At 54.9% G+C, this 22,357-nt stretch overlaps 1 protein-coding gene and 1 long non-coding RNA gene across 5 annotated transcripts; one reads left to right on the top strand and one right to left on the bottom strand.

Annotated features, from left to right (window-relative positions):
- Positions 1-3,711: 3,711 nt before the first annotated feature.
- LOC139033594 (uncharacterized) lies at positions 3,712-4,348 on the bottom strand. Its single transcript, XR_011486133.1, has 2 exons — positions 4,267-4,348; positions 3,712-4,001 (listed from the first exon to the last, which is right to left on the bottom strand). It is a non-coding gene; the product is annotated as an uncharacterized lncRNA (long non-coding RNA).
- Positions 4,349-4,386: 38 nt separating this feature from the next.
- On the top strand, positions 4,387-22,335 carry ADGRE5 (adhesion G protein-coupled receptor E5). Of its 4 annotated transcripts, XM_020916606.2 has the most exons (20): positions 4,387-4,531; positions 8,942-8,992; positions 9,199-9,318; positions 9,867-10,022; positions 13,215-13,346; positions 13,905-14,051; positions 14,910-15,056; positions 15,141-15,187; positions 15,318-15,395; positions 17,466-17,643; positions 17,729-17,836; positions 18,246-18,460; positions 19,016-19,198; positions 20,179-20,370; positions 20,584-20,810; positions 20,911-20,977; positions 21,114-21,205; positions 21,295-21,463; positions 21,549-21,653; positions 21,744-22,335. In XM_020916606.2, the coding sequence occupies exons 1-20, from the start codon at positions 4,492-4,494 to the stop codon at positions 21,771-21,773; spliced, it is 2,484 nt and encodes an 827-aa protein (XP_020772265.2). In that variant the 5' UTR covers positions 4,387-4,491; the 3' UTR covers positions 21,774-22,335. The 4 variants fall into 4 exon arrangements, with proteins under 4 accessions (XP_020772265.2, XP_070319099.1, XP_070319100.1 ...); XM_070462998.1 differs by lacking the exon at positions 13,215-13,346; XM_070462999.1 differs by lacking the exon at positions 13,905-14,051 and having other exon boundaries at positions 4,388-4,531.
- The last annotated feature ends 22 nt before the right edge of the window (positions 22,336-22,357 follow it).

Here is a 22,357-nt window from a genome sequence, read left to right as displayed (position 1 = left end):
AGAGCCAGGGAACTATAAATACAGCCCAGCTCAGCTGCGAGCTCCCAACACCGCGGGCTAGGCCGGGTGGGGGCCAGGGGTTAGGAGGATGCCAGCTGGGGCTGAGTGGGGTCTGTGCCAGGAGTCCCTGGTCAGGTGGATTCTGGAGGGCTGGCCTCAAGGGAACCCAGGTGTCCAGCCTGCAGGAGGAGACAATGGACCCGCCGTTGGGCCTTTCTTTCCCCGGGGTCGAGGGTCAGGGCTGGCCCTCAGCCTTCGGCCTCCCACCCCCTTCCCTTGCTCCCCGGGGTTTCCTGGCGCAGGCACAGCTGTCTGGCCTCACAATAGCTGTGCCGCCCTCCTGGAGCCAGCAGCTGGGCTCATCTGTGTGGGGGCTGGCCCGCCCCTTCCTCTGCCATTGTCTCCCTAACAGGGGGCTTCCTGTTATGCCCCTCTCCGCCCAAAGACCCCATCTGACCCCCTGCCTCAGCCCAGGCTTGCAAGTGTGGCTGGGCATGGGCTGGTGGCGCCAGAAGCCAGGGGGCAGGATATTGGGGTCCCCCCTCCCTCCCCACCCCAAACAGTACCAAAGAGAAGGGAATCTTCCTAACAGCCCCTGATGTACTCACTAACTGTATAACCTCAGCTGCCGCTGCTGCTGCTATTGAACCACTAAGTCATGTCTGACTCTTTGCAACCCCATGGACTGTAGCTGGCCAGGCTCCTTTGTCCACAGGATTCTCCAGGCAAGAATACTGGAGTGGGTTCCCATACCCTCCCCCAGGGGATCTTCCCAACCCAGGAATGGAACCCTTATCTCCTGCACTGATAGACAGGTTCTTTACCACTGAGCCACCTGGGAAGCCCCCACTGTCAATTATATCCCGACAACTCACTCACTCCCTTAGGGTTCCCATCAGCCCCGCTGCGAGATTCCAACCATTTCATAGATGGGGACCAGAATGGCCACATCACCTGCCCGAGACCACCCAGTCGAAAAGCGGAAGAGACTGGGTTTGCCCTGGACCTCTGATAGAAGATCGGGGTGCCCTGTGACTGCGCACGTCATTTTCCTCCTCTGTCTGTGGGATTTCCCAGGCAAGAATACTACAGTAGGTTGCACTGGCCGGCGGGTTCTTTCCCACTGAGTCCCACCTGGGAAGCCCAATGGCATGTTACATGGCAGCTATGATACTAAAAATATAAAGTATATACAGCTATCATTCTGATTGGTTGACTAGTCCTGCATCAGTTACTCCCTAGCTGAGGAATCTCAGGCCAGTGGCCCAATCACACCCCACCCCACCTCACCCAGGTACTGGTTTTCCATCTGACCAACAGGGACCCATGTTCCTTCCTTGCCCCACACAGTTGTGGAGTCATGAGATTGTCCAGGGGCGTTGGGGCTGGGACTTCAGGGCAGGGGGTGGGGGGGAAACATCATGACACCTCAGCAGGTGCCAGAGCAGGAAGGCTGCAGGGGGCTTCCTTCAGTGGAGCCCTACTGGGTGCAGGCTCTGCTCTGTATCTTGTTTAGTTGCTAAGTCGACCCCATAGACTGTAACCCACCAGGCTCCTCTATCCATAGATTTCCCAGGCAAGAATATTGGAGTGCGTTGCCATTTCCTTCTTGAGGGGATCTTCCCGACCCAGGGATCAAACCTGCATCTCCTGCATTGGCAGGTGGATTCTTCACCCCTGAGCCACTAGAGAAGCTCTGCTTCTGCAGAAAGGCAAATGGACCAAAGCTCTGCCCTCCAGGCTGACAGTCTAGTGGGGGTGGGGGTGGGGGTCTGACAGTAAACAAATTAAGTAGGTAGATTTTACGATGGGGGGGGGGGGGATGGTGAACAGTGACAGAGAACTCAGAAAGCAGGGAGTCTCCAGAGAATTAGGTTTACGACATGGAGGCCTGGGTGGAGGTTAGGTCAGGGAATGTTTGGGCAAGGAGGGAGAGGAGACAGAGAGGACCCTGAGGTTATCTGGTTCTCTGGATAAGAGTGCTCCAGGCAGAGACAACAGCCTGTGCAAAGGCCCTGCGGCCACATCACTCCCAGTGTTTTCCAGAAGAAAAACTGTGGCCAAGTGAGAGTGGGAGAGTGGGAGGAGGTGAGGGCAGGGAGGTGGCCCAGCAGAACAGGCAAGGTCTTATGGGCTGAAAGAAGACAGGCAGTTTTACTCTGAGGGAAGTGGGAGCCACGGAGTGCTCTTGAGCAGAGGAGAGATGAGACCTGCCTCAGGCACCCTTGGGCCTCTTGGAGGGGAAAGGAGTGGGGGTTGGGGAGGCAGAAGCTGGAACACAGACCCAGGAGATAACATGGCTGGACCAGGGTGGGGTCCAATAAGAAGGAGAAGTAGAAAGATTCTGGGTCTATCTGAAGGCAGAGCTGTAGGACTTGCTGATTATGCCAGATTATGGAGGTGGTGGTGGGGGAGGATCCAGGGTGGGGGTGGGGGAGAGTAATGTCCCCCTTCATGCCTTCCCCAAGCCTTCTCTATCATATCACTGGTTTCTTCCTCAACCTGCTCTGTGAAGCCAGTAGACAGGCATTATAGTCCCATTCTCCAGAAAGGAAAATTGAGTCCCAAGCTGGTTACAACTGCTCCAAGGGCCCAAGACACATCCCTGGGGGGGGGGGGGGGCAGGCAGCGGCTCCCCAGGCTGAAACCCCCACCTCCACCCACCCCCAGGTTTTGTAAGCACCAGCTGTCAGACCTGTGGTGGAGGGGAGGATGTCCAACCCTGGCGCTTCCAGTTTTAAGGGAAAAAAAGCTAAAAATCCACTTTGGGCCTGGTCTGGCCCCCTCCCCTCCCAGTCTCCTCCCATATCCACTCCCCTCCCCCTGAGGAAACAGGCCCAGAGAGGCCCCAGTTTCCCTGATGGGGCCCCCTTCCCATGCCCTATCCAGATCAAAATGACAGCAAGGGCAGGAAGGGGTTAATTTTACAACTGGGGGTGCTCCACCACCCTTGGGATAATGTTTGTCTGTCTTTGGCCTAGGGTAACCTTTTTTTTCCATGACCACAATCCTCCCCCCTTTAGACTATTATGTACTTAATGTTTTATTTAATTGTCTATGCTGTTGCATTCTTGAATCCATTCCTTTAAAAGAATCTTTATTTTGATGTCCTAATTGAAAAACCCTTCTCATTGCCTCAGATAGTCTGTAAGCTTAACAAATACATAATAACACAAGGAACATAAAGCTATGAATTCTACCTGGAAAAACTTCAGGGCTACCATGGTGTTAAAGACACATTAGCACCCAGCTGAGACTTTCTGCTGGACCTTGGGTTCCTTGCAGAGACTTGGGGACCCTGCTGCCTGCCTGTGGATCTCCGTTTAGCCACTTGTGAACTGTGCCTCAACTTTCCCCTTCTGCAAAATGGGAATCATAGCAACACCTGCCTCAAAGGAATTTTGAGGAGTCAGTGAATTAAAATAGATTACTCTAGTTGAATCTACTAGAGGGCTTCCATGATGACTCAGACAGTAAAGAACCTTCCTGCAATGCAGGAGACCTGGGTTTAATCCCTGGGTTGGGAAGATCCCCCGGAGAAAGGAATGGACACTCCAGTATTCTTGCCTGGAGAATTTCATGCAGGCTATAGCTACACAACTGAGCGGCTAACACTCTTTTTCACTTTCTCTAGGTGAATCTGGCCTGGCTCAGATTAAGTGTTTTACAAATAATAGTGTGTCTGTTTGTTTGTTTTAAATGATGAGATGGTTTCAGAGACAAGTCAGTCACATGTCTAATTAGAAAAGGAAACAACTCTCCTATTATGTGATTTCTCTGTTGATTAAGGCAGTGTCCATGAACCCCTGAAATATGTTTCCCACCAGGTGAAACGCTGGTCCAGAAAAGGCCAGCTCCCCAACCTCGGACCTCGACAGCCGCGGGGCCCCGCAGTTCTGCTTTCTCGGCGCCAGCCTGGCTTCCAAGAAGGGCCCCTTTGTGCCCCACCCCCGCACAGCTCTCCTGTAGACTCTGGCCTCTCCGGGCCTCAGTTTCCTCATCTGCAAAACAAAGGAGGAAGTTCCTGTTAGCGCGCAAACTGACGCTGGAGAGTCAGCAAGACCAGGCAGCCAACACAGGGTCGTCCCCGCAACGTGGGAGCCCCGAGCTATTTCTGAGCGCGGCCCCTCCCCAGCCTACATGCCTCCGGCCAGACAAGACTAGCAGGTCCTGGCAAGACTCCTCCTGCTCCCCCTAGCCCCTGGGATCCGCCAGCCGCTTTCTCTGGGGGCCAGACAGAGCAGACACTCAGAGGGCAGGTTGTACCGTAGTGTGTGTGCGCGGCGCCCCTGGGTCTGTGTTTTCGCTCCACTTTCCTGTTGGCTTCCAGCTGCCCCGCCAGTTCCGGGGAGGGCCCTGGGCCCGCGGCTGCTCCCCCCCGCCCCCCTTTATAAAGGCCAGGCGGGCCTTGGGAAAGCTTGCACAGCTGCCCAGCTCGGCGACAGAAACAGCCCTGCCCCATCGTCTGCTTATCCCGCGGCAGCTCGGACCATGGGAGGCCCCCACAGTGGCCCCTTTCTTCTCTTTCACGGTGAGCCCTCTGGGGCCCTGAGGGGTGGGGGCAAGCGGCCGGGGACCCCCGGGCAGCACCGTGCGGTGCCCCGGCGCCCTCTTTTCCCTGGGGAAATGCGAGGTGCAGCTGGCAGCTCTGGGGCCAGCCTTGAAGGGAGCCACATGGCCGGGCATGGGGGCGGGTGCTGAGGGGGCCAGGGGCCAGGCACCCCCACACCGTGGCGGGATCCCCCGGCACTTTCTAGCGCCTGTCCCCGTCTCCCAGAGAAATCTCTGAGCTCTCTGAACTGCTCCCAAAGTGGGAGACAGGTTTGAGGAAGGAGGAGGGGCAAAAAGGGAGTGCTGAGACCCTCTGTGTCTCTCTCTCACACACACACAGACACACACAGGTGTCGGCTCTTAACACAGGTTGTCGGGAGATGCTGGGGGGCTGGAAGGCGGGGCGGGGGGGGCGGGACCTCTGCACTGCCAGGCGGGGGTACCCCCAACATGTCCCGCACTGTCTTAGTGGCAAAATCAGCCCCAGAGACCCTCAGTCTTGCTCCCCTGGACCCAGCTGGAACTCAGCTGCAGGTGGGTGGAAAAGATTTTACCGGCACCGGAGGCAGGTTTGAACTTTTGCTGTGACTTCCCCAGAGCCTCCCTTCCCGCCCCACCCAGGGTGGCTCTAACGGTTATCTGGGCAGCTGGTTGCCTAAGCAACCAAGCAACAAAGAGAATGAAGAAATGGTGCTTGGGGTACCAACCAGGGCTTCCCAGGTCGCCCTGGGATGGGATTCCCCGTGCTGGCCCAGGTTGGCAGGCATGAGCTCAGTGGCTTCTGGGCGGGGAAGCTAGAAAGAGGAGCCTGTGTGGGGCACACCTGATGGAGGGGGAAGCAGTGTGTCACCGGAGCTGAATCTCACTCCCTCTGAGCCTCACTTTGCACATCTGTAAAATGGGGTAAGGCTGGTCTTCACCTTATTGGGCTGTGTTGAGTTCCAAAGCAAACTGTTCCAAAGCAAACTATAAACTAAGGAAGAATTAAGTAAACAATATTTTTATTGGCTCAGCAGTAAAAAAATCCACCTGCAATGCAGGAGACGTGGGTTAGATCCCTGGGTCGGGAAGGTTCCCTGCAGGAGGGCATGGCAACCCACTGCAGTTGCCTGAAGAATCCCATGGACAGAGGAGCCCGGTGGGCGACAGTCCGTAAGGGTCAAAAAGAGTCAGACACAACTGAAGCGACGCACATTATTATTATTTCACTGGTGGGTCTCGGGGTAGACTGGAGGGTCTGAGGAGGAGGAGCAAAGAGAGGATGCCTGCCCTGCCCCCACCCCAGGAATCTAGCTGCTCCGGGCTCGGCAGGGGGAATGCAAACCAGATGGGACTGGGCGCAGATGACCAGCAGCTCCTCTCCAGCTCCTGTTTGGGTGACTTCCAAGGACTCAGATGGAGAAATCCTGGCCTGGGAGCCTCTGTGGTGGGGGAGCAGAGCCCAACCCCACCCGGGTGGAGGGCACGGGGCTCAGAAGAGCCGTCCCACCCCCCCTGCAGGGTTTGGGAAACTTGACCCCATTCCACCTTTTCTTTTTTTTTTTTGAGAGTTGTCACTTGTTGTCTTTTATTTATTTTTGGCTTTGCTGGGTCCTCACTGCTGCGAGGACTTTTCTCTAGTTGCTGTCAGCCAGGGCTGCTCTCTCGTTGCGGTGCACGGGCTTCTCATCGTGGCTGCTCTTAGAGGCACGCGGCCTCAGTAGTTTTACCTCCGGGCTCTAGAGCACAAGCTCCATAGTTGTGGCGCATTTAGTTGCCGCTCACCATGTGGGATCTTCCCAGATCGGGGATCAAAACCACGTCTCCTGCACTGGCAGGTGTATTCTTTATCACCGGCGAAGCCCCAGTTCCACCTTTCCCAAGCTCCTCTGTTCACCAGATTCTTCCTGAGCCTTTTCTGGGCTCCAGGCCTCAATCTGTCCATCTGCAGAATGAACACAAACTGGGCAGCCATGAGCAGGAAGTTGGGAAATGGGGACGAATCAGCCCAGGCTGCATCCTGCTGCGGTGGGGGTGGGGGGTGGGGGGGGCAGGTGGCAGTAATTTTGGGTCTGTCCTGCAAAGAGGAACTGAGTCCCAGCGCAGGGGGGAGCTAGCCAAGCCCTGTGACCACAGAGGAGGACGAGAGAAATCCTCAAACGAGGAAGGGGAAGGGCATTCCAACCTCAGCTTACCCTTGCTGAGAGGGCTTCTGGGAGGGATTCTATGCCCCCCGCCAACCTGAGGGGTATCGAGTTTGGACCTAGAGACTGAGTGGCCAGGGGACCCTCCGGTCTGCTGGCCCCCTCTCAGCCCTTCAAGCTCACAATGACAGACCCCAGAATTCCCCTGGAAGCTCCCTCCAGGGGCAACGAGTTGTGAGTCATCCTTTCCCTTGGCCCAGGAAGTGACTCATGCCTGCCCTTCCTCCTGCCCCCATCCCTCCGCCCACTGCCCCCTTTTGGGTCTCCTTGGATTGTTGGGGTCTGTGCTGCCTCCACAGCATTCCCAGGTGGGCAGGGACTGCCTTGGGTGCCCAAGCCCTCCGTGCTTCCCCCTGCGGCTGAACTGTCCTCCTCCCTCCCTCCCTTTCCCTTTGTTTCCACCCCTCCCTCCTAATTGTTTTCCTATCTCCCTCTCAATCTCCACATCTCTGTGTTTCTTTGCCCAATCTGTTTCTCTGTTTCTGAGTTCCCTATTTCTCTGTCCATCTCTCTCTTGTTGCACAGTCACTGTCATGTCCCACGCTTTGCGACCCCATGGACTGTAGCATGCCAGGCTCCTCTGTCCTCCACAGTCTCCCGGAGTTTGCTCAGATTTATGTTCATTGAGTTGGTGATGCTATCTAACCATCTCATCCTCTGTCACCCCCTTCTCCTGCACTCCATCTTTCCCAGCATCAGAGTCTTCCGATGAGTCGGTTCTTCCCCTCAAGTGGCCAAAGTACTGGAGCTTAAGCTTCAGTCCCTCCAATGAGTATGCAAGGTTGACTTCCTTTAGGATTGACCATCTCTATCACTGCCTTAACTTCTGCCTTTCTGTTTCTCTCCATCTGTCTGTCCTCGTCTGTCTCCATCTCTCTCTTTCTCCCCCTCTCTCTTCTCTATTTTCTCTCCATGTCTTCTTGTCTGTCTCTCTTTGGTGAATTGTAAGGAGATCCCCATCTCTAAAGGCCCTGATGACTTGAAGAGGCCCTGAGAGTGGGGTGCCCCTAGGTGGTAAGTATAGCCAGAGAGGACCCCCCTTCCAGCAACACCCCCAGTGTGAACCCACAGCATCTTCTGGTGCACTGGAGTGGGGGCAGGGGGAGCCCAAGGTGAAATGTCACCACTGGCTCCCAAGACAGCCGTCAGGACTGACAGATATGGGTGTGGGGTGCATGAACCTGTGTCCCTGAGGAAGGGTGTGGGAGCTGGAGGATCTTAGATTCAGGGTTGGGGGTGGAATCTGAGAAAACTACCTGATCCAACCCCCTCCTTACATAAAGAAATGTGACACAGGGACCTCTACTCAACATTCTGTGATAACCTCTATGGGAAAAGAATCTGAAAAAGAATGCAATATGTATATATATAACTGAATCACTTTGCTCTTCACCTGAAATTAACCCAACACTATAAATCAACTGCACTCCAATGTAACTTAGAAAAAAGAAAAGAAACGTTGATGACAGTACACTGAGATATTTGCAGGCTTCTCACAATACTCTAGGAAATGGGTCCTGTCATCATCCCCACTCCACAGAAGGGGAAGCTGAGGCTCCGAGAGATGAGGTCGCCTGACCACAGTCCAGGATGAGGCCTGGGGCCGCCTGGCTCGTCTGTTCACTGAGCTGCTGCCCACACAGATCCACGGGAGCTGGGACCCCCTCGGAGCTTGGAGTTCTCACTCATCCCTCAGTTTCTGTCTTTGTTTGGCTGTGCATAGTCTGCATTGCTGGGCACAGGCTTTCTCCAGTGGTGGCTCACGGGAACCACTCTCTAGCTGTGGTTTGTGGGCTTCTCATTGTGGCGGCTTCTCGCTGTGGAGCACAGGCTCTAGGGTCCTCGGACTTCCATAGTTGTGGCACATGGGCTGAGTTGCTCCGTGGCATATGAGTTCTTTCCTGACCAGGGATTGAACCCGTGTCTCCGGCGATGGCAAGTGGGTTCTTTATCACTGAGCCACCAGGGAAGCCTGCCATCCCTCCTGAAACCCACCTCCAGGTGACAGGTGGCAGATCCCCTGGCCTTGGGTGTTCATTCGCAGGCAGATGCCATGTACCCACTTTCTCCTTGGGCAACGGAGAGAGACAGAGCCCAAGCCTGGGAGGGGCCGAGAGCTCCCTCTTCCTCGTTTGCATTACTCTGAGGACTGCATCTGCCCGTCCCTGCTCCGTGACCCCTCTGACGCCCCGCCCTCTCTGTTCCAGTGCTGTGCTTCTTGCTGACTCTGTCGGAAGTTGGATCCCAGAACAACAAGGGTGAGTCTGCTGGGAGCAGCTTGGTCCACAGCTGGAGCCTGGGGAAGGGGCCCTAGACTTCCGCCCACATCCCTCAGCCCAAGCAAAAGACAAACAGGTTACAGGGTCACGCCTCCCCAGCTCCCCGTCTCCTGGAGTTGATCCTGCCCCCCTTCCCAGCCCCTGGCTCAGCCCTCACCTTCTGACCAAGGCCTCCATCCCCACAGCCTGTGCTCTGCGGTGCCCTCCGAAGTCCTCATGTGTCAATGGCAGTGCCTGCCGCTGCGCTCCAGGATTCACTTCCTCTTCTGGGGAGATCTTCACCGACCCCTTGGAGAGTTGTGACGGTACAGTGGCTTGGGGGTGACGGTGTGACATGCAGAGATTGTGGGGTCGAGTCCAGTGTTTCTGGGGGACATGGGTGTTGGTTGGGGGCCTCAGCCTTTGTCCTCAGGTCCGTCATCAAGGACAGAAAAAAAGAGAAAGGAAAAGATTTGAAGATGGAGAGATAAGACATGAATAAACATGGCTTCCTGGAGAGAGGGCAGCTGGGTCTCCAGGAGTCTGGAGTCTGTGCCTCAGTTTGTCCTTTCAGGAGTGAGGAGGGGGACACAGGGCTTCTACTCACACCCCAGTTCAGCACTTCCCACTGTGTCTAAATCTGGGGTGGCAGCCAGAGGGCCAAGAAGAACAGAGCTGATTGCACAAGCTTCAGGAATGGCTTGCTCCAGCCACAGCCCAGTCTCAGCAGTATGGCCTGAGAGTCTAATTCTTCCTAAAAAGATACTGATTAAGCTTCAGGCCCAAAGCTGGGGAGTCAGGTAGGGGTTGGGGAGCTCTGCACTGACCAAACTCAAGCCTTTGGGAGGTGACCCTTTGTCCTGTTGTGTTCCAGACATCAATGAGTGTGGGCCACCCTCACCAGTGTACTGTGGAAGTTCAGCAGACTGCCAGAACACAGAAGGGGGATACTATTGCACATGCAGCCCAGGATATGAGCCTACTTCTGGGGTAACAACATTCCAGAATGAGAGTGAGAACACGTGTCAAGGTAAGAATGACCCTGCATCTCCCACCTCTCTGTTCTTGAGGTTTGGGGCCACCCGAATGCTGAGTCCTGCCTGCAGCATCCTGGTTACAGGTGTGGCACCCAGGTCTGAGTTGGGACAGGTGTATATGCCTGTGCCTTTTACACAGAGAGGCAGGGTGGCATGATGAACCAGGGACCCAAGTCCTGGCTTTGCCCCCTGATAGCTCTGTGTGTGACACTAGCCAGGATACTGATTCAGAAATCACTGTTTGGGACTTCCCTGGTGGTCCAGTGGTTAAGAATCCACCTTGCAATTTATGGGATATGGGTTCAATCCTTGGTCAAGGAACTAAGATCCCACATGTTGCACAGTTCAGCCAAAAAAAACCACAAAACATTAACATGTGAGATGTGATAATACAATTGTGAGTTTATGCTTTAAACAAACAAACAAAAAAGAGTGTCTTTTACAGATAAAAACAAAAGTAGCTTTGCCTTTTACTAACTGTGTGATCTTGGATAAGTTACTTCACTGCCCTGTCCCTCAGTTTACCCATCTGTAAAAGCGGCTGACAGTGGTGCTTACCTCATAGAATTGCTGGGGTATAAATAATAAGAATAACAAAGCACAAAACACTGATGGCTGTTGGCGTTTTAAATTATGGTCGTCATGATCTAACACACCCTCTCCAGGATGGCCATCCCTGGGGCCTGTGCCCCAGGGTGGGTGCTCAGGAGCAGCTTTCCTGTCTGTCCACTCCCTCACCAGGGGCCCAGGAGGAGCCTGGCCTCCACACATCACCAGGCTTTGCCCCCTTTCCAGTGGGAGAAGATAGGGGAAGGGGCAGGGGAGACCAGCAGTGGGCAGACAGGACTCCAGAGAGGGCTCCATGGAGATGGTTAGACCTGAATACAGAGGATGGGGAGGGGAGGAGAGTGAAGGTGAGAGGTGAGAAGGGGGCTGGGCCCAGCATCCAGAGGACTCTGAGAAGGGTCCTTTGACCCACACTGCTGCACAAAGAGCCTGCAACCTTGGTCCCAGCCCCTTCCCTCCTGCCCTGCAGAAGAGGGCGGCAGAGCCTCCCCAGTGGGAGGCAAGAGGGGACCTGCATCTGTGGGGTCTCTGCTGGTTCACAGGGTCCTCTGTGGGTGAATGTTGTGCTGGAAGCATGTGGCCTGGCCAGAGCCTTCATGTGGAATAGGGAAAAGCTCCCTGTCATCTCACTGAGCCGTGTGTTTGCGGAATGGAGTGTGAGCTGGTTTTCACTTACCTTCTTGGCTGGATACCCTTGTGCAGTGATCAACCTGCACAACAGTACATGGTGGTCATGGACCCCACTCAGTATGCCTGGATTGGGTGTGCCGCCCACCCAGTGTTGTGAGTTCCTCTAGAGACATGCATGAACAAGAGTGAGTTGGGAAGGGGACCTCCAAGGGCCTCAGGGAGGGTGCCAGGCAGAGAGCAGCCTACTGATTGGGACTAAAGCCTGCTGCCTGAAGACCTAGCTCTCTGACAGGCTCAGCTGGATTGTTTGTGCACCCCCATTTCAGCGTTCCAGCCTTTGCTACACCTGAGCACATGTCCATCTATGTCCAGGCCGTGGGGTCTGCTATGGGCAGACCTGGGCTGCTTCCTGGGTTCCTCCTCCTACTTTCTCCAGGCATCAGAGGGCGATCCTGTGTATCCACCTCATCTCCCAACCCTCTGTGAACCCCAAGGCTCAGAACCTCTGCAGAGGGTCTCTTCTGAACGTTCAGAGCATCCCACTGTCATGTAGCATCTTATTTGCATAAAACAAAGGAGGGGTGACATTCAAGATACTCAGCACCGTGTGTCCTGGAACAATACCTGTCCTCTTTGCCATTGTTAATGACTGCTGGGAGGAGACCTGCCCCACCTGGGGCCCTCTGACACCCTGGGTCATGGTGGACTCTGGGGACCTGTCTAGAAATGCTGGAGGAGGGAGATTCAAGGAACAGTCCACTGTCCCTGGCTGACCATGCCCCTGGCCCAGCAACCTGCCTGGAGAAGATGCCTTCTGTCACTCTGACCCCACATCTCAGCTTCTCAGCCTCCATCTATTTCCCCACCCCACCCAAGGCTCCACCCTGACCCTCCCCAGTAATTCCAGTTCACAGACCTGAGGCAGCTCTGATGACCGAGGCCTGGGAGGATGTTGTGTCAGGGGTGTCCCAGGGTGACATCAACCCCCAACCCACTGGAAGAGTCAGTTGAACAAAGAGGCTTCCATCTGGACCAGATGACAAGACGTCGTTGAAGACCACTGCCCCTGGCCTGACCCTTTACTGAGGAGACCAGTGCAGGCCCCACAGTGACCCAGACCACGTGGGGACAGAAGGTGGAGGCTGAGTCCCACCCAGCAGGCTGCACAGGTCTACGTCTCTGGTGGGAGGCCAAGTGCCAAGATGGCAGAAACACCTGCGACCCTTCACCCATGAGCACCTGCTCCATGCTCCAGCCACACAGCCTTTGCTCATTGTGAACTTTGCTCAGATATGGATTTTCACCACTTCCTGCCTATCTGGGGGAAGCCTTCATGGGAATCAGAAAAAGGCACCTTCAGACCCCCAAGGCTGCCCGGCCAGATGTCAGCCCACTGTCCAGCACAGCCTGGTGCCCACTGCCCCAAAAACATTGTCCTTGAGTTGCCTGACTCAGGGGTGGATCTTGGTCCATCTTCATGGAGCTGGAGTCTCAGAGTTAGTGTGGACGGGAGAGCGCTGTCCTGCCAAGGTCACCAGGATCCAAGGAGTACTCAGCTAGCAGCATTCGCCCTGGGGGAGTCAGGACAAAGTGCATCACTGGGAGCCAAGATGGGCCCTGCTCAGGGAACACAGCTGTGCTCAGCTTCCAGGAAGGCCCACCCAGTCCTTCGTCCAAATCCTCAGACTGGGACACAGGCAGCTGTGATGTCCCCACCCCAGCTGGGAGCTTTCCAGGGAGGCTGAGGGAGCCAGAGCTGGCAGACGGGGAGGACTTGGGCCACTTCTGGCCACATCTGGACAACAGAACATCGGGGCCACCATGCTCACCATAGGATGCCTCCATGTGAATGAGGAAGGGCCCCCGCTCACTGAGGAAGAGAGAGCGGGCCCTTCTGGATGCTTCTATAGCAGAAAATGTGGCCAAACTCCAGGCCCGAAGGCTGTCCACAGCCACAGGTATCCATCACGCTCTCCTTCCCCTTGCAGACGTGGACGAATGTCAGCACAGACCCAAAGTCTGTAAAGGCCGCAGCATCTGCATCAATGCCCAGGGCAGTTACACCTGCCAGTGCCCACCCGGCTTGGAGTTCAACCCAAAGGACCCGAGGAATTGCACAGGTAGAAACCCCAGGAAGAAAGGGTGAGGCGGGCCCGGAGCTGGGGAAGGAGCCGAGGTGGTTCCCGGAGCCCGAGCAGGAGAGAGAAGAGACTCAGGGTCCTGTGATGACAAGGGTCTGCCGGGGCCCTGCCTCAGGATCGCCTCCCCGCACGGTCCCACCACAGCCCAGGGAGACAGCAGAGACTTCAGGCCCCAAACTTGGCTCTGTGAACATCTCCCAGGCCTCACCCCTTCCTCATCTGCCACATTCGAGCAGAGGAAGCTCTCACTTCCGGTTCCTAGAAGGGGAACCTTGGTCCAGGGACCCAGTGGGAGCAGGCAAGAATCCTTGGTCAGGAAGTCCAGCCCTGTGACTCCTAGTTTTTCTGCCTATAAATTGAGGACCATGGCCCCTACCACGCCCATCTTACAGGTGTTTTTTTAAGAGTTAAGTTGAGGGTCACCAGGTGATGATGGCACGTGCAATCACAGAGGGGTCCTTGGTACCTGGCAGTGAAAAGTGGGTACAGTGAGAAGTAGAAGTAGGGGTGGCGCTGACCCTCTGGCTTTGTCCTCAGATGTGAATGAGTGCACCTCGGAGAAAAAGCCATGCCACAGCTCCACCCACTGCCTCAACCTCGTGGGCAGCTATGAGTGCCGCTGCCGCCCTGGCTGGAAGCCTATTGCTGGGTCCCCCAATGGCCCAGACAACACCGTCTGTGAAGGTTCGGAGCTCAGATGCTACACTCTTGGAGTGTGCATGCATGCTCAAGTCGTCTTGTCCAATTCTTTGCAACCCCATGGACCATGGTCCATGGCATTATCCCAGCAAGAATACTGGAGTGGGTTAGCATTTGCTCTTCCAGAGGATCTTCCCTACCCAGGGATTAAACCCGTATCTCCTGAGGCTCCTGCATTGGCAGACAGAGTCTCTACCACTGAGCCACCTGGGAAGCCCACACTCTTAGAGACCCACACTCAAAACATCCGACCACATATTCAGTGGCATCCACACAAACCAAACAGAATGAATGCTGGAGGTGTCTTGCTATGCCAGGCATTAATTCTTTTGAGGCTAAATGTGAGATCTGGGGGGTCCTGGAGAAGGAGCTGGGGTACCAAGGGGAAGGCTCCCAGGGACTTGAGGCAGCAACTAATTGTTGTTCAGTTGCTTAGTCCTGTCGGACTCTTTGCCAACTCATGGACTGCAGCACATCAGGCTTCTCTGTCCTTCACTATCACCTGCTTTTGCTCAAACTCATGTCCATTGAGTCGGTGATATCCAACCATCTCATCCTCTTTCGTCCCCTCCTCCTCTTGCCCAGCATCCGGGTATTTTCTAATGACTAGAACAGATACTTCAGTATTTTCACAACTTGCCTATCTGTGCGGGGCTCATCTGCTGTGTGTCAGAATTCTGCACACTTCCCATAAATAACCTCAGTGTCCACCACTCGAGGATGTGCGGACACTGGGTGGCGTCACCTCCTGGGGAACTAATATGGGAAAAAAGAGGGGGCACAAGGAGGACAGGGCCCTCACAGGGCTGAGGCAGAGCCTGACTCCCTTCTTTGTGTCCCCAGATGTGGACGAGTGCAGCTCCGGGAAGCATCAGTGTGACAACTCCACCGTCTGCGTCAACACTGTGGGTTCATACACGTGCCACTGCCGCCAAGGCTGGGTGCCCAAACCTGGAATCCGGGATAAGCAAATGACCACCATCTGCAAAGGTAACTGTCCTGCCCTGATCTAAGACCCGCCCACAGCAAACAGACACTGTCACAGCTAATGAACTGCTGTCCCGTCCCCCGCAGAGATCACCTTCCCTGCCTGGACTGCTCCCCCTGGAATCAAGAGCCAGGTGAGAGGCCCCAGCAGGGACTAGCGGCAGGAAATCCCTCCAGCCAGCTCACCCTGATCACTCATTTTTCCCAAAGCTCCCCCACCCAGGATGAAGCTCTCTGACTTCCCCACCTCTCCCCTCTCTCCAGAGCCTCTCTGCCTTCTTCGAAAGAGTCCAGAAAATGAGCAGAGACTTCAAACCAGCCATGGCCAAGACATCCATGCAGGTAAAGGCAGGACAGTGTAGGGTGGCTGGCGGGTTTCAGTGTGAGTGGAGATGCCCGAGCAGGGGCCTCTGGTCGAACGCATACATCTGTACACAAAATTCACAGATTGCTATTGTTTAGTTCTTTTCGACCCCAGGGACTATACCCCTCTAGGCTCCTCTGTCCCTGGAACTCTCCAGGCAAGAAGACTGGAGTGGGTTGCCATTTCCTCCTCCAGGGGATCTTCCTGACCCAAGCTGCATCTTCTGCATTGGCAGGTGGATTCTTTACCACTGAGCCACCAAGGGAAGTCCATACACACCACACACACACACACACACACACACACACACACACATTTGAGAGGACTATAATGTCAATGGAATGGAGCAGTTGAGAATTCACCTTTGGAGCAAGGCCACAGAGTTCAAATACCCCTCATCCCACCCACTGCCAGTTCTTGCTGTGTGACCTCAGGCAAGTGACTCCCCCTCTCTGAGCCTCAGTTGCCTCACTTCATAAATTGTACCTGCTTCAAAAAAAAAAAAAAATTGTACCTGCTTCATCCACTTGGGGAAAAGGTTTAAATGAACTAATATGAGTGAGGCTCAAAGAAAAGTGCCTGGCATACAATATAAATACTATATGTCATATGTGCTTGGCCTGGTAGAAATATTGAGCCTCTAAAAAGATTATAGTAATAAATTTTTTAAAAGGGAAATATGTGAGCCCTTTATGTCATTTGAATTTTTCCAGTAGCTGCATTTTTAAAATACAAAGCTAAAGAATAAATTTAAAGAGTAGAAGTATAAATGTTGGAGAGGGTGTGGAGAAAAGGGAACGCTCTGAACTGTTGGTGGGAATGTAAATTGATACAGCCACTATGGAAGATGGTATGGAGATTCCTTAAAAAATTAGGAATAAAAAAAAAAAAACTAGGAATAAAACCACCCTATGACCCACCAATTCCACCCCTAGACATATACCCTGAGGAAACCAAAACTGAAAAATTTCGACACATGTACCCCATTGTTCATTGCAACACTATTTACAATAGCTGGAACATGGAAGCAACCTAGATGTCCATCGACAGAAGAATAGATAAGTGTGGTACATATACACAATGGAATATTACTCAGCCATAAAAAGGAGTGCATTTGAGTCAGTTCTAATGAGATGGATGAAACTAGAGCCTATTGTACAGAATAAAGTAAGTCAGAAAGAGAAAGATACATATCGTATACTAACATATAGAATCTAGAAAAATGGTAGGGCAGCAATGGAGAAGCAGACATAGAGAAACTCAAACAAGGTCTCTGTATCAACCTAGAGGGGTGGGATGTGTAGGGAGATAGGGAGGTTCAAAAGGGAGGGGATATATGTATACCTATGGCTGATTCATATTGAGGTTTGATAGAAAACAACAAAAATCTGTAAAGCAATTATCCTTCAATTAAAAAATAGATTATTTTTTAAAAAAAAGTAAACAAGTGAAATTAATGTGAAAATTGCATTTAACCCCATAGATGAAAACTATTATCATTTCAACATGGAGTCATATTTCAAGTGACATCTGGGGCTCAGGGCAACTGTTTAGGGCAGTGCAGACTTAGAACGTGCTTGCTCAGTCACTCTTTGTGACCCCATGGGCTGTAGCCTGCCAGGCTCTGTCTGTGGGATTCTCCAGGCAAGAATACTGGAGTGGGTAGCCACGGCCTTCTCTGGGGGAATCTTCCTGACCCAGGGATTGAACCTGCATCTCCTGCATTGGCAGGTGGGTTCCTTACCACTGAGCCACCAGAAAAGCCGCAGACTTTAGAACAGGGCCTGACATAAAGCCAGTGCCTGATAAATGTTAAGCACTGTTGCTGTTATAGCATGTGCACACAGGCATATGCTCAATCCCCTTACTCATCTTCTGGCTACTGCCGTGTCTTGATGATTCCCCTGGTTCTGTCCCCCAGGCAACCCAGGTGGTTCTCCAGTGTGTATCCCAGTTGTGGGGTTGGGGTGAGGGGAGATGAGATACCAAGGTCCTTCAGGTAGCCCTTGTGGTGCAATAACCCAGGACCTGTCACTCATCATCCACAGAACCTCGTCGAGTCAGTGGATGACCTGTTGAAAAGCTCAGGAGACCTGGAGTCACTGGATCAGTCTTCCAAGCACGTCATAGTCACCCACCTGCTCTCAGGCCTCGAACAAATCCTGAGGACCCTGGCCAAAGCCATATCTAAAGGCTCCTTCACCTACCGTTCGCTTGACGGCACAGGTGAGACCTCGTCCTGCCCCACCCCAGCTCCCCAGGACCCGCTCCCACACCTGGAGCCCCTGATCACTGCCTCCTCTCTCCTCAGAGCTATCCCTGGTGGTCCAGGAGCAGGGGAAAGGGAACGTCACCGTGGGCCAGAGCCACGCACGGATGCTGCTGGACTGGGCTGTGGCAGCCGCAGCTGGGGAGTCGGGTAATGGCAGGCATCCGGAGCGGGCACTCCAGGGAAAGGGAGGAAGAAGCTGGGATATGGCTAGGATATGGGAAAAATTGAGGGAAAGAGGAAAAGGGGGCAACAGAGAATGAGATGGTTGGATGGCATCCTTGACTCAATGGACGTGAGTTTGAGCAAGCTCCGGGAGATGGTGAAGGACAGGGAAGCCTGGCATGCTGCAGTCTATGGGGTCGCAAAGAGTTGGACAGGACTGCAGGACTGAACAACAGCAACACAGCTTCAGAATAGGCAGGCACAGGAAGCCGAGCCTTGGGGCGGGACTCTGGGCATCACGGCAGACAGGCGAGCTTGAATTAGACATCTTAAGAGGAAGGATGGGGCACAGAAGCAAGCAGAGCAGGAGGTAGCCAGCATGTCTGTCCCCCAGGCCCCTCCATGGTGGGGATCCTCTCCAGTCGGAACATGGAAAAATTGCTGGCCAATGCCTCTTTGGAACTGGACTTGGAAAAGCTGAAAGAGACCTACGAAAGTCCTGTCCGAGGTGCCAAGGTCATGCTTCTCTCAGCGGTCAGCTCCGTCTTTCTGAGCAACACGGACACTGAGAAACTCGACTCCAACGTCTCCTTTGCCTTCACCCTCCATGTGAGTCCTGGGCTGGGTAGGGGAATCAGCCACACTGCTCATCCCATAGCCAAGGTGCCCGTGGGCCCTCAGCAGCCTTCCTTCCCCCACCCCCACCCACGTGCTCCTTCCTTACACGTGCCTCGGGGCCTTTACACTTACTGTGCCCTCTGCCTGGGACACCTTTCCTCCACAATTCAGTCCTTTACCTGTCAACTTGTTCACATGTCACCTACTCTTCTAGGCCTTCCTGGACCTGCTTATTTAAATTACAATCTGTAATCACACCCCACCTTTCCCCTTTGCTCTTTTCTTTCACATTCAGCACCTGCTAGCACACTGTCTAGTTTACTTATTTATTAGGTGTATTATTTCCTGTCTGTCTCCCCACTAGAATGTCAGCCCAGAAGGACAGGGACTTGTGTCTCCCCAGTTCACCCGGGTCCCCTGGCCTGGCACACATAGTCGGTGCTCAGTAGACAACTGTCAAAGGAGAAGCAGCCCTCTTTGGGGTCCACCCAAGCCCAGTACCCACAAGAAGGTTCCAGGCTAACTTCTATGACCGCCTCTCCCTAGAAACAGCCTGAGCTCAAGCCACGGCAGGAGCTGATCTGTGCCTTCTGGAAGAAAGACAGCAATGGGAACGGGTTCTGGGCCACCTCGGGCTGCTGGAAGATGGGCAGTGGGAACGGAAGCATCACCTGCCAGTGCAGTCACCTAAGCAGCTTTGCCATCCTCATGGCCCACTACGACGTGGAGGTGAGCAGACTGGGGGCCATTCTCAAAAACCCACTGGTGGCATGGTTGGCTTAGGCGAGACAGGCAGCTGGTTCTCAGTGGAATGGTCCAAGAAGTTCCGCATGGTTGCACAGACCAGATGACCCTAAACCGCACCTCACAGCCCCTTGCTTGGCACCCCTAGACCTCCATGTGACTCAGCAACTAAACAGAGTGGCCTTGCTTCAGCCAGTGCTCCTCTGATGGCCCACCCCCAACAAGTTGTTAGTCATTAAGTCATGTCCAACTCTTTCATGGCCCCACAGACTGTAGAACGCCAGGCTTCTCTATCCATGAGATTCTCCTGGCAAGAATACTAGAGTGGGTTGCCATTTCCTCTTCAAGGGGATCTTCCTGACCTAGAGATCAAATCAGCATTTCCTGGTGGATTGGCAGGTGGATTCTTTACCAGAGCCACCAGGGAAGCCCCATCAAGTTGTTATATACCGCTGAAAGCTCCTGAGGGGTCCACAGATACACTGGGCCATGTGAATACCTGGGTGGTCAGGCAGAGTAGGGGAGGCTGGCTGTCCAGGCCCAAGGCCCAGGAAGGACACAAATGTGGGTTTTGATGAGTTCATAGTTGCGGCCAGGTGTGGGAGGGGCAAGAGATGAGATGGAGACCAGGGTCAGAGAGGTGGGCTCATCAGTGTAGGGAAAGAAGGTTGCAGCCGTTGAGGATACACGGGGGACCTTCTAAGGAGAACAGTCTGGGTATGTAGTGGGGAACTCATCCAGAGGAACTGGGGATACCTGCTGCACCCATGGGTGTAGGGGTGGTGGTATTTAGGGTGAGACATAGTAGGTTGATTCAGATGTTGATGGTAGAGGTGGAGGGAGCTGAGCCACCTGATCAGTCCTGCAGGCCAGGTCCCAGGTGGGTGTGGGTGGTGGGGCCCACAAGGAGGGCAGGAAGGCCTCAGGGTGCTGATGGAGCCCCGCCCGCCCCGTCCTGCATCTAGGACCCGAAGCTGGCCCTGATCACCAAGGTGGGACTGGCGCTGTCGCTGGTCTGCCTGCTGCTGTGCATCCTCACCTTTCTGCTGGTGCGGCCCATCCAGGGCTCGCGCACCACGGTGCACCTGCACCTCTGCATCTGCCTCTTCGTGGGCTCCGCCATCTTCCTGGCAGGCATCGAGAACGAAGGCGGCGAGGTGAGGCCCCGCCCCGTGGCGCGCCCCACTCTCACCTGGGCGCTAGACCTGCCAGGGCCTGGAGTGGAATAGCTCCGCCTACTGCCAGCCGGGTAGGGTGGTCGGCCTCCCGCCAGCGGAAGCGTACGGTCCCGCCCACTCACTGCTTCTGCGTCCAGCCCCGGTCCCGCCCACCACTGACGTCACCGCCGTCCCTCCGCCCTCGCCCCGCAGGTGGGGACGCGCTGCCGCCTGGTGGCAGTGCTGCTGCACTACTGCTTCCTGGCCGCCTTCTGCTGGATGAGCCTCGAGGGCGTGGAGCTCTACTTCCTCGTGGTGCGCGTGTTCCAGGGCCAAGGCCTGAGAAAGCTCTGGCTCTGCCTGATTGGTTACGGCGTGCCCCTGATCATCGTGGGCATCTCGGCAGGCGCCTACAGCAAGGGCTATGGCCGCGAGAAATTGTGAGCGCGAGGTGGTGGGCCAGGGCTTGGAGGTTGCACGGAGCCCTTGGCTCCACTCTGGGCTGACTGGGTGCTGACCAGACCCTCCCTTCTTGCCCAGCTGCTGGTTGAATTTCGAGGGTGGCTTCCTCTGGAGCTTTGTGGGACCTGTGACCTTCATCGTTTTGGTAACTGTCTCACCTCCCCCCACCCTACACCCGTGGAAATCTGAAGCACTCGGCTCCACACGGAGCCCCTGTACCAGCTTTCTCCCTGCGAGTTCCAAGGATACCCCCTAATCTGAATTCTGTGCTCCCTCCCCAGGGCAATGCTATCATCTTTGTGATTACTGTCTGGAAACTCACTCAGAAGTTTTCTGAAATCAACCCTGACATAAAGAAATTAAAGAAAGTCAGGTGAGAAGACAGAGGCAGGGAGGGGGGCTGACAGAAGGGGTGGGTGTTTGAGGAGGGACCCCCAGCTGCAACTGGCCGCCTCCCCGCAGGGTGCTGACTATCACAGCCATCGCCCAGCTCTTCGTGTTGGGCTGCACCTGGGTCTTCGGCCTGCTCCTCTTCGACCCGGAGAGCTGGGTGCTGTCCTACATCTTCAGCATCCTCAACTGCCTGCAGGGTTTCTTCCTCTTCGTGCTGTACTGCCTACTTAACAAGAAGGTGGGCCGCAGGCCAGGCTGCTGGGGGGCGGGGGGGGGGGGGTGCTGGGCCCGTCCTCCCCTGACCTGGCCCCTGTGCCCCACAGGTGAGAGAGGAGTACCACAAGTGGGCCTGCATGGTTGCTGGGAACAGGTACTCGGAGTTCGCCACAACCACCTCTGGGTCTGGCTCTGGCCACAATCAGACTCAGGTAAGGGCTGAGCCTGGGGTGGGGGGTGCAGGACAGAAGGCCCCCCGGGTCTCTGGTCTCAGTTCTCAGGTTGCGCTCCTTTCCCTCCAGGCCCTCAGGCCCTCAGAGTCTGGCATGTGAAGGCGCAGTTCTGGCCGAACCAGCAGCTCCTGTGGCCTCAGCAGCTTTTGCACACACAGATGACCTCCTCTCCTCCCTCTCTGCTCTGCTCCCTCCTGCCTTGAGCCCCACACAAACCATGGAGAGGAGGGTGTCAGCCACCATCTGGTACCGAACCCCTGAACACCCAGCAAGGGTGGAGGGTCGGACCTACTTCCTGCTGCCTCTCAGCTCCACCCGGGTCAGGACCCAGGGTAGGGGCAGCCCCCTCAAGTACACCAGGCCCAGACAGAATGAAGACTCGTGCCCAGCTTGGCCCTTTCCTGTCATCTGTCTTTGCTACAGAACAAGAGGCCAAGGTGCTGAGACTTTGCTTCTAGGTTAAGCTAAGACTGAGGTTGGGTGGGGGAGGGGCAGGGCCCTTCTCAGCCCCTTGCCGAAGGCGGCTCATGGTACTAAGTAAGGCCCTCCTGCCCCCAGGGCAGAGGGTTCAAACTGATGTGAAGGCTGTGGACATTGTATGTTTTTATCTGTATAAACCTTTCAGTGTTGACACTTAAAAATTAAATCTCATGTTGACACAGAGGGTGACATGTCTTGCTGGC

This window comes from Odocoileus virginianus, chromosome 3 (genome assembly GCF_023699985.2).
Source record: "Odocoileus virginianus isolate 20LAN1187 ecotype Illinois chromosome 3, Ovbor_1.2, whole genome shotgun sequence".
Classification (NCBI taxonomy): Eukaryota; Metazoa; Chordata; class Mammalia; order Artiodactyla; family Cervidae; genus Odocoileus; species Odocoileus virginianus.
This window is presented reverse-complemented; position numbering and strand designations above follow the sequence as displayed.